Below are 15066 nucleotides of genomic sequence, written 5' to 3'. Positions count from 1 at the left end.
TTCAAGCATTTTTTTAAATGTTTGCATACTGAAAATATCTACGGAAATCAAACTAAGTATTAAAGTGAAAGAGAAAAAAAGCACTCGAGTATGAGTTGTTGTTTTTTCATCCTGTGGTTTTTGCACACCTGTAAATTTGCCATTGCTTTTACCGAGCAGCTTACCGCATCCATATTATGCAGGGGTTAAATTTTCTCACTCTGGTCTCCAAATGGGGCTTTCCATAATTAATGCAAGAAAAAAACAATAACAGTATTTTCATTGCACTTTTTACGGTAAATTGTAATGTTAATATATATAATTTTTTTTTATTACAACGGAAAGCACTGGTAACACTGTAAAATAAGGTTGTATAAGTTACAACAGTTATAACAGTAATTAATGCAATAGTTAACAAACTATGAACACTAATTTAGAAGCATTTATTAAGCTTGGTTAATGTTCATTTGTACATATTAATTAGTTATTAGCATTATAATCTAACTTTGAACAGTAATAAACAATTTTAATAACATTATTTAAGATTCATAAATATTGTTTATTGTTAGTCTGTGATTCTTAATACATTTACTAATGTTAACATATATAACCTTATTGTTAAGTGTTACCAAAGTACTTTGAGGCTGTTGTTAATTGTTTTTACTGTGCTGTTTATTAAGGTGAGAAAATGGTTCGCTATTCATACCCTGAGCTGAACTATGAGATGGGTCTGAAGTTTGAGAAGGAAGCTGAGATGATGCAGGCCCAAATGATGGACCATGCCATTAGTAATACCATCAACTACCTGGGATCTGACTCCCTAAGGCCGGTTGTCCATCATCCATCCCTCTCCATGGCTGAGGTGGTACCTATGGTGAACCCTCTCTTCCATCCAGTCTACCCGCTTGGCCCGCGCATGGATCGGCCAAGCAGTCGTGAAGCTCCTCCTCTGCCCCACACTAACCCTGAGTTCCCACACCCAACCAATGGAGCAATCTCATTGGTCAGACCCAAGAATCCTCAATCAGGGCGAGACGGGTCACCTTGCAACAGCGGACAAGATTCAGCTGATTCAGCACGGAGCAGCCCCCGGGACAAGCTTAGTATCAGCAGTAGTGCCGGGCCCAGGTACAGATCCAGTCCGGGTTTTGGGCGGGCAGAGGAAGGCAGGGCGATAGATACCGGCCGTGTTGGCATCAGGGATGGGGTCCGTGTATTCGGCCGTGGGGGTCAGGAGCTGAGAGTGTTCCAGTGCGAGCACTGCCGCGTTCTTTTCCTGGACCACGTTATGTACACCATCCACATGGGTTGCCATGGTTACAGAGACCCACTAGAGTGCAACATCTGTGGCCACTGCAGCAAAGATCGCTACGAGTTCTCCTCACATATTGTCCGTGGGGAACATACCTTTCGTTAAGAGCTTGACTCTCTTAACCTCAGCCATACACTGCAAAAAAAGAAAATAACAATTTCATCAGTATTGTTGTCTTGTTTGCTGACAAAAATGTCTAAACTTCCTTAAAACAAGACACATTTACTTGGGAAGCATTTCTTCTTGTTTTAAGCATAAATGTAACACAATTTTGTGAGGCTTATGCAACCAACTATTTTCCAATAGGTTAAGAAAAATAAACTTAATTCAATATATACAGTATTGTGCAAAACTTTTGTTACATAGTGAGGATTTCTTCAAAAATAATGCCTAAAAAATTCAATTAACGCCATAAAAAGTTCAGTAAACATTAAAAAAAGCTAAATCAATGTTTGGCGTGACCACCTTTGCCTTCAAAACAGCTCCAATTCTCCTAGGTACACCTGTACACAGTTTTTCTTGGTTGTTGGCAGATTGGATGTGTCAAGCTTTTCTGAGAATTTGCCACAGTTCTTCTATCTATTTGTGCTCTCTCAATTGCTTCTGTCTCTTCATGTAATCCCACACAGACTCAATGTTCAGTGTGTATGGGGTGGGGGGTCATGCCATACGTTGAAGGGCTCCCTGCTCTTCCATTCTGTTTGGAAAATGAATGTTTGGGAGTCTAAAATGTATATTTCCTATTAACACACTCAACTCAACTTTATTCAAAAAGAACTTTCAAAACCAAAAGTGTAGACCAAAGTGCTGTACGGATACCAAAATGTACAACATAACATTACAAAGAAAAATACATAGATTAATACAATTACCACAATAATTACAACTAACAATATTAAAATACTTAATCAAAAGCCAGTGTGAGTAAATACGTCTTAATGTACCTCTTCAAAGCATCAATTCAGGTAGTGAATTTAATAGACAGAGGCAACTAATTCCATAATACAGGGGCAGCAACCGAAAATGCAAGGTCTCTCTTCCACTTCAGGCGAGGCACAACTGGTCAGTAGAACATAAAGATTTTTGGAATTGGTAAAGGTTGATTAAATCTTTAATGTAGACTGGTTTAAAAGCTTTTAAAACAAATAGCAGCACCTTATACTGAATTCTAAATTGTATTGGTAGCCAGTGTAATGATGCCAAAACAGGTGTAATATGATCCCTTTTTTGGAATTCGCTAAAAGCCTCACCTCACTAAATCGGACGATATAAGTAACCATCTTAAGTCAAATATTTTTGTTAGACATCTTATGTGCCTAAGACTTTTGCACAGTACTGTATATTTTTTAAAACAAGTCTTAAAAGGATAGTTAACCCAAAAATGAAAATCTGAAATTATTAATTCACCCTCTTGTTGTTCCACACCCTTAGGGCTTTCTTTCTTTCATGTAACTGGCAGGATATGGCAGTATGTTAGCCTCAGTCACCATTCACTTTTATTGTATAGGAAAAAGATGCAATGAAAGTAAAAGATGACTGATGCTAACATTCTGCCAAACATCTCTTTTGTGTTTCTGGAAGAAGAAAGAAAGTTATAGGGGTTTGGAACAACATGAGGGTAAGTATTTCGGATGAATTTCCCCCAATTTCACCTCTGAAGTAAATGTATCTTGTTTTAAATGTGTCTAGATATTTTAACTTGCAAACGAGAAAAAAATACTGATTAAGAAATTGTTTTTTGCAGTGCAATCTATGATTCTATGGATGTTTCCAGCAGACTGCACGTAATGAGGCAAATATGCTCACCTGAAGCATTACGTGAGCAGCAATCAGCAGATATATGAAGGTTCCGGTCCAGTAGAAATGTTTTCATTTTGGAGCTGTTTGAAGATTTTTTGTTCTGGGTGAGGGGATGAGTATGTTTATGATGTGAATGTTTCATTTGAATTTTTTTCCTCCACACATAGAGATTCCCATTCTCTTTTTAATTGTTGTGTACGTATTGATCCTTCTAGCAGAGCAGCTATACGTTATCTAAAGTTGTGAAGTCCTTTCCCTTTTTGTTGACTATATTTTATCAGAGTACCTTGATGCATGCTGTCATTCCTCTTTCATGGACATCGATCATTTTTACAGGTAAACAGAACAAAGTATGCCACAGAGGAACACCGGAGAATTGAACAATGCTTAGCACAGCGAACAAAAAAAAGACTTTAATTCATAGCTTCATGCTGCTGCGGCTTCTCAGTGGCTTGCTGTTTTGAATGGCACGATTTTGTCTTTTTATGGAGTGTTTTGTATCTTTACATTTTCTTATATGAGGAGTCCTCCCTTTTCCATATGTTCCTGGGGCACCCTACTGAAGCAGACCTTGTTTATTAAAGGGATAGTTGACCCACAAATTAAGATTCCTCATGTCATTCCAAACCTCTATGACTTAGGAGAAATTTAGAATGTACTGGTTGTTTTTATCCATGCAATTACAAAGAATGGGTACTGGAGCTTTCAAGCTTCAAAAAGGTTGCAAAAGCACCATAAAAGCGTAATAAATGTGGTCCATAGTACTTAAATAACTTATAGACTACAAATATAAATGTCATCTGAAACTCTATAATAGCTTTGAGTGAGAAACAGACCAAAATGTAAGTTTAATACAATTTTTGAGTTAACTATCCCTTTAAAGATATATGGGCTCAAGTTTCTGGTTTTGTGCTGCTGTCCTCTTCCCACTCTCGTTCTCATATTGGTGCTAGGGTTGTCACGGTACCATAAGACCAGCTAAAGTATCACGATACCAAGTAGTGTCACGAGACCATACAATAGTGTGTTAATTCTCAACAGTTTGTCATAGTGGTTCTTAGAATCTAGCCTTTCCACTTGTTGCTCTGGAACTGGTGAAAATAACTGATGGATGAAGGCTCAAATGGACTAACTTTTTACCTAATATAATTTTTAGTTTGATGTAAATAAAAACACTTTGCCACATCAAAACAGCCAGTTCAAAACGGCAACTGCTTTAAACCTTTATTCAAATATTCTGTGATTATTTGAACATTAAAATAAAGATCAGTCAAAGATTCACTATTACAGCCAATTCAGCCCCTCACTCCTGGTCAAGAGATGCATGAGTGCAGATTACACACACACCAGTTTGATCGCACGGCTCAGGGATGTGAACAAACTGTGACCAAACCGATCTGGGCTGCATTTCCCAAAAGCATTGCAAGGTTAAGTTGATTGTACAGACCACTGGCGCCAATGTTTACAATGCTTTTGGGAAACACAGCCCTGATCATAAGTGCGAAGTTACCGCCACCATGCATTTGTAATTTAAAAAAAATAAATAAACAAGTGCAATGTTCGATTTCTCAGAGAAACTATAAATCTGTAAATGTTAAGATAATGCAAGTGGCACTAACCTGTGTGTATTCTGCTGAAGCAGTGGGATGTGTCTGAAGGTGTTTAATAAGGTTGCTAGTGTTTCCCCCTTTGGCTTGAAATCTTTGTAGACACTCACGGAAGATGGGTTTTCCCGGTCTCATCAGGCAAACCTCAAACTAATTCCAAACCTCGTTATGTGAAATTAGTTATTTTTTATTTTTTTAGTTTCTCACTGTCCAAAGTTGTATTTAAATCTTATTTATATAAGATTTAATATTATCCATTAGGAGACACAACCGCCAAATTAAGACGCTGGGATTCAGACGTGTGGGTGTTTGAAACATGGGAAAACCATACGTTGAAATATAAACAATACCATGTAAGGGGCAAATTCTTAACAGCGTTTTTGTGCTCTTAAAAGGTACTGCGTGAAGTGGACGCCTCTCAAAAAGACTACCTTTTAATGTTATTGTAGACATAGGGCTGATTCAAATGAAGGTTTTAGTGAAAATAATATTTACTACCACATATCCAACATAACTTCTGGTACTACCGTGTTATAGGAACGATCGTTTAAAAAATACTGTGGCACCGCCAGTATTTTGTAGCTTTAGTATCGTGATGAGTCCATAGCACCAGTATACCGTGCAACCCTAATCAGTGCTATGTACATTTTACAAAAGTAATTCTGTTGGATGGTTTTATGAATTTTTGGGCACAATTTTATGAAGTGTTGATGACAATCTCCATTGTAACTCAGTGATTTGAAGGGGATGCAGCATGTAACAACATGTAACTAGAGATTTGTTGTCTTTCCGATAAAGACAAATGAGTTTCTGCACTGTTTGTACACTGTTGCACAGTTACTGTCATCTCTTGCGTTCTTATGCACTTGGCTGAAAACAGCACTGCGACATGCCTTGATAAACCTGTTTTTGCACTATTAGCTTGAGGCCTTGGGCAAAAATATGCTATTTCCATGCTATTGATAAAGTGAACAAAAAGATCCGTGTGTAGTTTAGCTAGTCACAACACTGGTGTAAATGTGATTCAACAAACGAACAAGTCACAGCCAGTACTTGTAACTGCTACACCTGTAGTTTCACCTACATTAACATGCTTTAACAACAGGGCTGCCATCCATACCTTTGATTGAAATCAATGAATTTCATTCAGCCTTCGGACTAAATGCCTCATTTTCGTCTCTGAACCATCTTAATAATTTTTAAATGAAACACCTCAGTTTACTCCGTGTTACATAAGATACTTTAGATTAGAGAAGTTTTCTTTTTTTAAATTATTATCATTTATTTGGAGAAAAAAACCAACCCTATTAGTGGGCGCAATTCATTCTTAGTGAGTCCATTAGTGAACCCACCCATTATCTTTTGTGAATCAGGAGAGACAAACAAATAACCAAAGCACTGAAAACAAATGTCAAGTTAATGGAACATTGCAGATCTTTAAAATTGCATAAGACGACAAAGACGTTTTTACTATGCTTATAGATTTTAAAAGATTGCAGTTGAGATTGTATCGCTAGCCCAGACTGCCTGAGAGCTTTGCAGATAAAAATGCGGTTTATTAATCAGACAATGTTTAGCTCCCCCAACTCTTAAAAATGTTCCTTTGCTTGATGCAATGAGGTGCAGAAACCCCTTTGTTCTTTTTGTTCACATTGTTTTCAGGGCATTTAAATATGTGCATAAAATGTAGGCTATTTAGGCATGTTTTCAATGTTCACATGTACATTTTTATGTTTTCACCAAACCTGTTTCTCTTCCTTTTTTACTTGTTATTTTCTTTCTTTCTTTCTTTTACTTAAAATTTTTCACATTATCTGAAAATGTTATTGAATATTTGCATTTAGCACTCTGTAGCACAACCCATACATTTTATAGCTTTAATCATTGTGTACGGCTCATGTATACAACTACAGCCTTCACGATATTCAGAATCTGCACATATGTTGGGCTTTTCTTTGTCTTGTTAGAGCTAAACAATCATTTCACCATGATCCTTCTTTTAAACCTTTCTTTAAAATACTCTTCTGTGCCTATTGTATTTAAAAAAAAAAAATTACTATGCCTTTAATTCTTTTCTGCTAAAAAAACTGTGAATATGCCCTTTAAACATGTTGAGGAACTAGACATAAAAGACATTGAATAGCACTGATGGAATCACGTTTGTATTGTTTGAACGTCATTTATTGCTTTAAAAAAAAAATATTTAGGTTTTTTCACCTCCACAAATGTCACAAATCACACATTCTGTAAACACACTGCCTCTTAATTCCTGGAATATTTTGAAGAATTGTATTTGTTCTTGTCAAGCATGAATATCTTTTGGCATTTTAGCTATCTTTTTCTTTTATTTTATTGGTGTCACATGCCGGCATGATATTTGAATGTGCTCCACAGTTCCAGGGTATTTTATACAATAATTTTTTAACCAACATATATGATAGTTGCCCCCAAACCCACCCCCCCCCCACCCACCCCACCCACCCCACCCCCAAAAAAAAAACAAGTTGAAGGAAACATTTATATAAGACTATGTTTACAACCAAATGAACAAGAGCACACAAACAAAACAAGTTCTTACAATGAGTCCAAACTTTTTGGAATGGAGAGTACTTGAAGTTACACGAAAGGCATGCAAAAGTCAGGTTTTACTTTTTATCATCTGTGTAAATGTGTGTGTGTACATATATATACTTTTTTTTTTTTGTGAGAGAAAGGTGTTTTTTAACTGTTCTTATTCACTGTGGACCTTACAAACAGTAAATCAATGGTTTGCTGTGTATTTTTATATAAGTAAATGTATGAATTATATACAGTATATTTTGGTAAACAATGCTGAAAGGGGGTTATCTTTTGTTGTGTGCTGGTTAGCTTTTATGGGTTTTCTCAGGTACTGTGTTGTCAAAATCTTCTTATAAAAACTAATGGCATTTGTATGGAAGTGTAAGAAAATATTAAGTAATATTGATTAGTTTGGTAATATTTGGCTTTAAGTTCAAAGTCAAATGTCCAAATATAATGATAAAAGTGTGTTGTTCTATATTGTTTTTTAAAGCATGGGCTTTTCTGCATTAAATGCTGTCATCATCAGATACTTCTCTTGTTTGTTGCCTTCTATGGAGAGTCCTCATAAGGATAGCCGTGTGTGCGTGCGTGTGTGTATCTCTCTCAATCTTGTTTTGAGCATACATATGTGGTCTTTTATAGACAGGCCTTTTATGGTGGACTTGTGGTTTTAGTCAAAGGCCATCTCTTTACTTTCCACTGTCCCTCTCCGGTTTGCAAACATGCTCGGCAGCCTGAGAGAGCATATATCACATTCACACTATAAATGCATGCAGTGTTACAGGAAAAAGAAGCAGGAGGTTGATATTGCACTTACTGGGTGCTAAAAAGTGAACATTTGGCTACTTAATGGGGCCTGAAGGCAAATAATTTTTAAAACACATTTTCATTTAAACTGCTCAGTGAGGACTTAAGACATTTCAGACATTACTGCTGAATTTTCATTAAAGATGCTTTGAAACGATATGTGTTGTGAAAAGTGCTATACAAAAAAAATAAAATAGTCACACCTTTGTTGTTGTTTGTTTTTAGCAGAGCAGCCCTAAGAAACATCTGGACTCATGCTTTGCAGTATCAGTTTCATCACATTTCACATTTACATTTATGCATTTGGCAGACGCTTTTATCCAAAGCGACTTAGTGCAATTATTACAGGGACAATCCCCCCAGAACAACCTGGAGTTAAGTGCCTTGCTCAAGGACACAATGGTGGCAGCTGTGGGGATCAAACCAGCAACCTTCTGATTAACAGCCCTGTGTTTTAGCCACTACGCCACCACCTCTCATCAGTAATTACTTTATAGGATGGGATGAACATAAACTGACAATTTCTTTCTCTCAGGGTACTGCGTTTTCATGTTCAGATAATTTCAAGCAAAACAAAGTTATTTCAACCTAAAGTTATTAATCCTAAAATAAAATACAAAATTCTGCAAGATATTATGAAATGATCTGGATGTGTTTACAAGTCGTCATAGTTTTCACTTTGGGGCAATTGAAAGTTTGTGATCAAGCTAAGTTGTAAATTTAGATTTAATATTATATACGGGGTATTAGATTTTGCTTTTATGTAAGGATCATTTGAGTTTTCATTTTTTATTGTTTTGTTTAACTGATTAATTGATGTTTAAAGCATATTACAAAGTGCTGGTGCTGGATGAAATTTGTCAATGCTAAAATAAAGTATGTAATAACAGCTATTATTATTAAAAACACCACTAAACTAGTGTATATCACTGTGCAACATCCATAGGGCCGAACTCTAAACCTGTTTACTTCTAAGAGAATTGATCTTATAGCAGACGGATTCGCTTAAATTTTGCTTAGTAAAACTTATGTTTTAAAGAAATGTTCCAGGTTCAATACAATAGAAGTAATTAGGGCCAGTCTTTAACATTGTAATACTAAAAGTTACAAAAGTATAGCCACAAGACATAAAATTATATATAATGTATATTAACATGATTTAATCCAATAAAATTAGGAATTTACCAGTGTTACGACATCATTTACATCATTTACTCCTGTTACATCATAACAACACAGTTGTAATATTGGATATAATTTTATATATATATATATATAAGCTTAGTAAGTGATTTTATCACACGGAAATAATTTTATTTTGGTTGTACTTTTGAAATTCAGTGTAGTTGTACTCGACCCATTCACTTCTATTTTAAGTGCCTTACTGTACCTGCAACTTTTGATTTTTTTTTTTAAATAAATGAGAAATATATATTTTTTTATATAATTTTTTTTAGCAACATTATGCTAAAAATACTGTTGATTGAGCTTAATTTGTATTAAACCCAGAAAATTCATTTTTATAAAAGCAATGAAGGTTTCAAACACATGTTATTGTATCTCAAAGTCATACCTATTTTCAAACACATTTCAAACAACATTGTAAACACTATAGTGCCTTGAAAGAATATTCTGAGTTCAATGTTTATTAATCTCAATCGACAGCATTTGTGGCATAATATGATTATTACAACAAAAAATATATATATATTTTGCCCCTCCTTTTCTTAAAAAAAAAAGCAAAAATCTGGGTTCCATTGAAGCACTTACAACAGAAGTTAATAGGGCCAATCCATAAACTTTAAAATGTATAGCCACAAGACACGAACAATGTGAGTGTTAACATGATTTTAGCATGCTTGCTTACTCTTGTGCAAAGTTATAGCCAATTATGCAACCTTGTTGTCATGACGATGTAAAGTCAACAAACTCTAAAACAACTGTAAAAATGATGACATACAATTTTTCAGCTCAATATTACGTGAGTTTTAACAGGAGAATTAATGTAAGTGCATTTATAAGCTTCACATTTCTGCCCAAAAATTGCCACCTCCATTGAAAGTGCCTCACGGTGACCTCGGTTTTTGCTGTTTATAAAGAAAAGGAAGTAGTAGTCTAAATTCTTTTTTTGTGGTATCAACATTATGCCACAAATGCTGTCAATTGAGCTTAACTTGTATTGAACTCGGAATATTCCATTAATAATTGTTTGACTAACATCACAACAAGTTTGATTGACAGGTAAAGACAGCTTTAGTAACATCACAAGCATGTACCTTCACAAACACCTGTTGGATCAGGATGTTTATATCTTATATCTGGAAACAGACATCTGATCATGTTTATTTTGCACAGAATGTGTCTCAAGAACAACTTCAAGGCACCCTAACAGTGATGTACAAGCCAGGGTTCCATCAACATTGCAAAAAAAAGGCTGTTTCTTGTCACAGTCTTTGACCTTTGCTTTGGCTTGTGTGTCTCTTGGCTCTTTAGAGAAAGGTGATGCTCCAAATACCAGGTAGTGGTGGGTACCTCCTTGTCTGTGGCTTTCGATGCAGCAAATCTGGCATCCCCTGCACCTCTCAAAGTCCACATTCATCAAAGTACTGGCTCGCCTCTTTGCACACACACACACAGAGCGCCGATCCCCCCGAGATGGGTGCACTTGCAGAGAAATGACAGAGATATGTTTGCAAGAAGGGGTTTTGTTGGTTGAGCTATGATTGCAACAGCCCATCTATAAAACCTCCACTCAGCCCTCCCTATTGTTTGGGGTTTTGTCAGTTTGCTACTGTCTTTCTCTCTCTCCACTGTGAGAGTTTGCTGGGCTGATCTTGTCTGAACATGACTCATATCCTTAACGGTGGAGTTGAGCTTTATCTCTTTAACTGTCTCTTGGCTTAGCTTTGATTTTAGTTGCACTGCCAAAGCATTGGCTCATACACTCTCAATGGCTAATAAACATACAACCAGAGCTGTCAATCAGTTAAAACATTGAATCAAATTAATCTGATTTTATGTTGATTACATTGAGCGTTGCATTTCAACTTTGCTGAGAAAACATCATCATGAGAATATTTCAAACAAATTGCATTATTGTAGCAGATGGATAAAGCTTTTAATAAACATCTAAAAAAATTGCTTTTTAATTGTCAATTTATTGTTTGTTTTATTGATTGAACATATGAATTTCACCTGTGTACAGTCAGCAGAAATCATATTAGCAAACAATGGATAGTTCACCCAAAAATGAAAATTATCTTATAATTTACTCACCCTTATGCCAAACAAACATTTTAGAAGAATATCTTAAGTGAATGGATAACAACATTTTTAAGGTCTAAAAAGCATATAAAGGGAGCGCAAATGTATTCCATAAGACTCAAGTTGTTAAATCCATGTTTTCAGAAGCAATCTGATAGGTGTGGGTGAGAAACATTCCGTTCAGAAAAGACTTTTTTTTTTTCTTTTTTCGATCAATCCCCAATTTCACTTTCACATTCTTTTTCTTAAGTTTTTGGCAATTCACATTCTTCGTGCATATCGCCACCTACTGAGCATGGAGGATAATTGTTTAGAAATAAAAGGAAACATTTATGTGAATAAAACTTCCAAAAACAAGATGGGCAAAAAAGTGGGCAGGCAATATTGAGTTCTATTATCATGCTAATCTGATAACCAGATACAACATGAGGGCATATACAGTATATCTGTTCAACTGGAAGATGTTGGATCAGATAATTACTTCACTGTATTTACTTGACTGAGTTTTTTTTTTTTTTTTTTTTATTTTAATAGTTTTTCTATGCACTTTTCTCTTACAAGAAAGCATGTTTATGTCTCAAGTTTTATCAGTGTAAAGTCTTAGGGAAGCTGCAGACCAGAGTCTACCACAGTGTGAAGGAGAGCTAAAACTGAGGTGTGACTTGTGCCATAAAATTATCTTGGCCTTTAGCCCTCAGGGTGCAGCACATGTAGCATGAGCCCTCAGCTAGGTGTGAAGTTGTGGCGTTTTTCTTTTTCTTTTTTCTTTTACTTCCTTATTCACACAAAAAATAATTCTTTGGCTATGCGACACTACTGACTTAGCTTACGTTACAGTAGAGCATTAGAAGGTAAACTGCTTTTAAAGCAAAACTTTTCCAGCAAGCTACTTTTCTTAGAAGTAGTGTTGTGTGATAAAATGTTTAACTTTGTCCTGGAGTCAAACACACTCATAGAATGCTCACAATATGTTGTGTTGGGAAGTCCAGTTCATTCTAGTGAATCAGTTTGTTTGGGCGATTCATTTAATTTTTTTGTCATTTTATGTGTTTTATTTTGTATCAAAGTATTTAATTATATAAAATTCTGCTTTAAAAAATAATAATAATTATAGTATTTTCTTGTTTTATTTATTGTAAATGTGTCTAGTTTTAATGTTGTCACCCCATTTACGAGCCTCATTGTTTTGCAAGATAAATACTACTATTATTATAAATAACACTGCCTGGCCAAAAAAAACAAAAAAAGCAATTGCAGTTTGGATTTAAATGAGCTTAAGAGCATATGATTTGGTCATTATTGCAGTGATTAATATGTTTCAGCTGGTAACAATTATTTTACCCTAACCGATGTTTCGCAGACGAAATGTGGTCAGAAATAAATCTTGCCTGACCATGATCGGAGATCACTAAAACTCCTGAAGTCACATCGTGAAAAATACACAGTAGAACTCACGGCTATGTTTAATAGTGAAAGTATTTTCCACACGCACAATGCGACAAAAATTCACAGGATTGGGACTAAAGAGCTGTATGGCCACAAGAATCTGAAAAAAAAAAAAGTTTGGAGCAATGGAGAAAGGTCATGTGGTCTGATGAGTAAAAATGTACCCTATTCCAAAGCAAAGGGTGTGTCAGGATAAGAAGGGAAGCACATGAAGCGATGTACCCCTCATGCATAGTGCCCACTGTACAAGGCTCTGGAGGTGTTAAGATCTGGGGTTGCTTCAATTGGACAGGTTTAGGCTCAGCAACGTTATACGGCAATACAATTAAGTCACCTGAATGTACTGACAGACCAGGTTATCCCATCAATGGATTTGTATCTTCCCTGATGTCATGGGCATATTCCAGTAAGATAATGCAAGTTTTCTTTTGAAGGAACTCGAGCTGGTGGTCTGAAGCCCTTATACAATCATGCCAATTTATTGGCTGATGGTGCTTAAGCGACTCCCCTAGGGAGCTACGACACCAGTTCCATATAGGTGTTCGCTCCACGTCATCAAGTCAGATTTTTTGTTCTTCAGTACACTATCTCGTCTGTCTCGTGTGGTACCAACGATACACGTCGAAGCGAGGATCATTATTATTCTCCCTTTTAAGTGGCAACACAGGATGGAATTTAGGAAGTGCTTACCTACGTGCACGTGGTTCATCATCGGTGGAAATTCCCACAACATGTGTATTGCCTGGCTAGGTTTTGGCCATGTTGGAGGGTTCGGATTGCCAACAGTGTAATTTAAAGAACATCAGGACGCTCCGGGAAAGGCTCGCCTCCTTTGGAAATTCGGTCAAGCTGTGTGCCTTGGGAGATTCCAGTCAGAACAGACATGGTGACTCAGGCTTGGGGCAGCATTTGGCACCCCCGGCCAGACTTTTGGAAGTTATGTGCATGGCCCCTCAACCGGGTGCCCTTTTGAATGATGATTTATCTGCCGCTGTGGTTGATACCATTCTGAATGCTAGAGCTCCATCAACAAGGAAGTTTTATATGATCAAGTGGCGTATTTTTGCTCCTTGGTGTATAGCATGAGGTGACGATCCAGTTCACTGCCCTTACGGTACAGTGCTGTATTTTTTGCTAGAGCGTTCTGGGGCCTGGGTAGCCCTGGCAATGCTTAAAGTCTATCTTACCGCTTTAGAGGCTGGGCATGCACTTATCAATGTGGTCTCTGTCGATAGACATTCTCTTGTCTCTCATTTATTCGCCAGGTATGCAGACTTAGACCTTTTCACCCCATCTGCATTCCTTTATGGTATTTATCTGTTGTTTTAGAGATGCTCTCATGTGCTCCATTTGAGCCCTTGGCAGCAATCGCTGATAAGTTTCTGACTCTTAAAACGGCCCTGCTGGTGGCATTGGTGTAGTTTAAAAGGGTTGGAGATTTGCATGCCCTGTCGATTAATCCTTTATGTATGGATTTTGCACCAGGGTGTTCAAGGGTGGTGTTAAGACCTCGCTTGGGCTAATTGCCCAAGTGAGTTTCTACACTATTTTGCTTGCAGATTATTAATTTTCAGGCTTTCCATCCTCACCCATTTGACTTGGAGGAGCATGAAAGATTGTATATGCTTTTCCCAGTTTGGGCTTTGTGAGTTTATGTTGACCGTACTAACCAGTGGCGTAAATCAGAGCAGTTGTTTGTGTGCTTTGTTGGACGGAACCCTGGTTCCTACTCAGGGAACCAGGGCTACGCTCCACATAACCGAGATGATTCATCAGGCTCAAATTGTGAAAGAGTGGTTCAGGGAGCATGAGGAATTATCTTCACAAATTAATTGCCCACCACAGAGTCCTGACCTTAACCCCATTGAAAATCTTTGGGATGTGCTGGAGAAGACTTTACGGAGTGGTTTGACTCTCCCGTCATCAATACAAGATCTCGGCCAAAAATGTATGCATCTCTGGATGAAAATAAGCATTGTGATGTTGCATAAGGTTGTTGAAACAATGTCATGGTGAATGTGCACCATAATCAAAGCTAAAGGGGTCCAACGAGATATTAGATTATGTGACTTTTTTTTTGGCCAGGCAGTGTACGTCAGCATGTAATGATATAATAAAAAATATACCAGCCCTTTAAATACATTTCATGTAGTCATTCTGTGTCTAAGTATCTGTAAGCGTGACTGTAATTTAACTACTTTAAAGGTGCTGTAAGCAATTTTATCCCTTCTGGAACTTCCACAACACATGCCCCCTCTTTCCAAAACACTGCCCTCCAAAGATAGCATT

The 15066-nt window shown here is 36.8% G+C and overlaps 1 protein-coding gene across 2 annotated transcripts in view; it reads left to right on the top strand.

Moving 5' to 3' along the window:
* LOC127654778 (zinc finger protein Helios-like) overlaps positions 1–8649 on the top strand; it is a 45589-nt gene extending 36940 nt beyond the window's left edge. For both annotated transcript variants that reach the window (XM_052142145.1, XM_052142144.1), the window contains exon 8: positions 660–8649. In XM_052142145.1, coding sequence (XP_051998105.1) covers positions 660–1396 — 737 coding nt within the window. In that variant the 3' untranslated portion in view covers positions 1397–8649. The remainder of the gene's footprint in view (positions 1–659) is intronic.
* The last annotated feature ends 6417 nt before the right edge of the window (positions 8650–15066 follow it).

Source organism: Xyrauchen texanus, chromosome 14 (assembly GCF_025860055.1).
Source record: "Xyrauchen texanus isolate HMW12.3.18 chromosome 14, RBS_HiC_50CHRs, whole genome shotgun sequence".
NCBI classification, from domain to species: domain Eukaryota; kingdom Metazoa; phylum Chordata; class Actinopteri; order Cypriniformes; family Catostomidae; genus Xyrauchen; species Xyrauchen texanus.
This window is presented reverse-complemented; position numbering and strand designations above follow the sequence as displayed.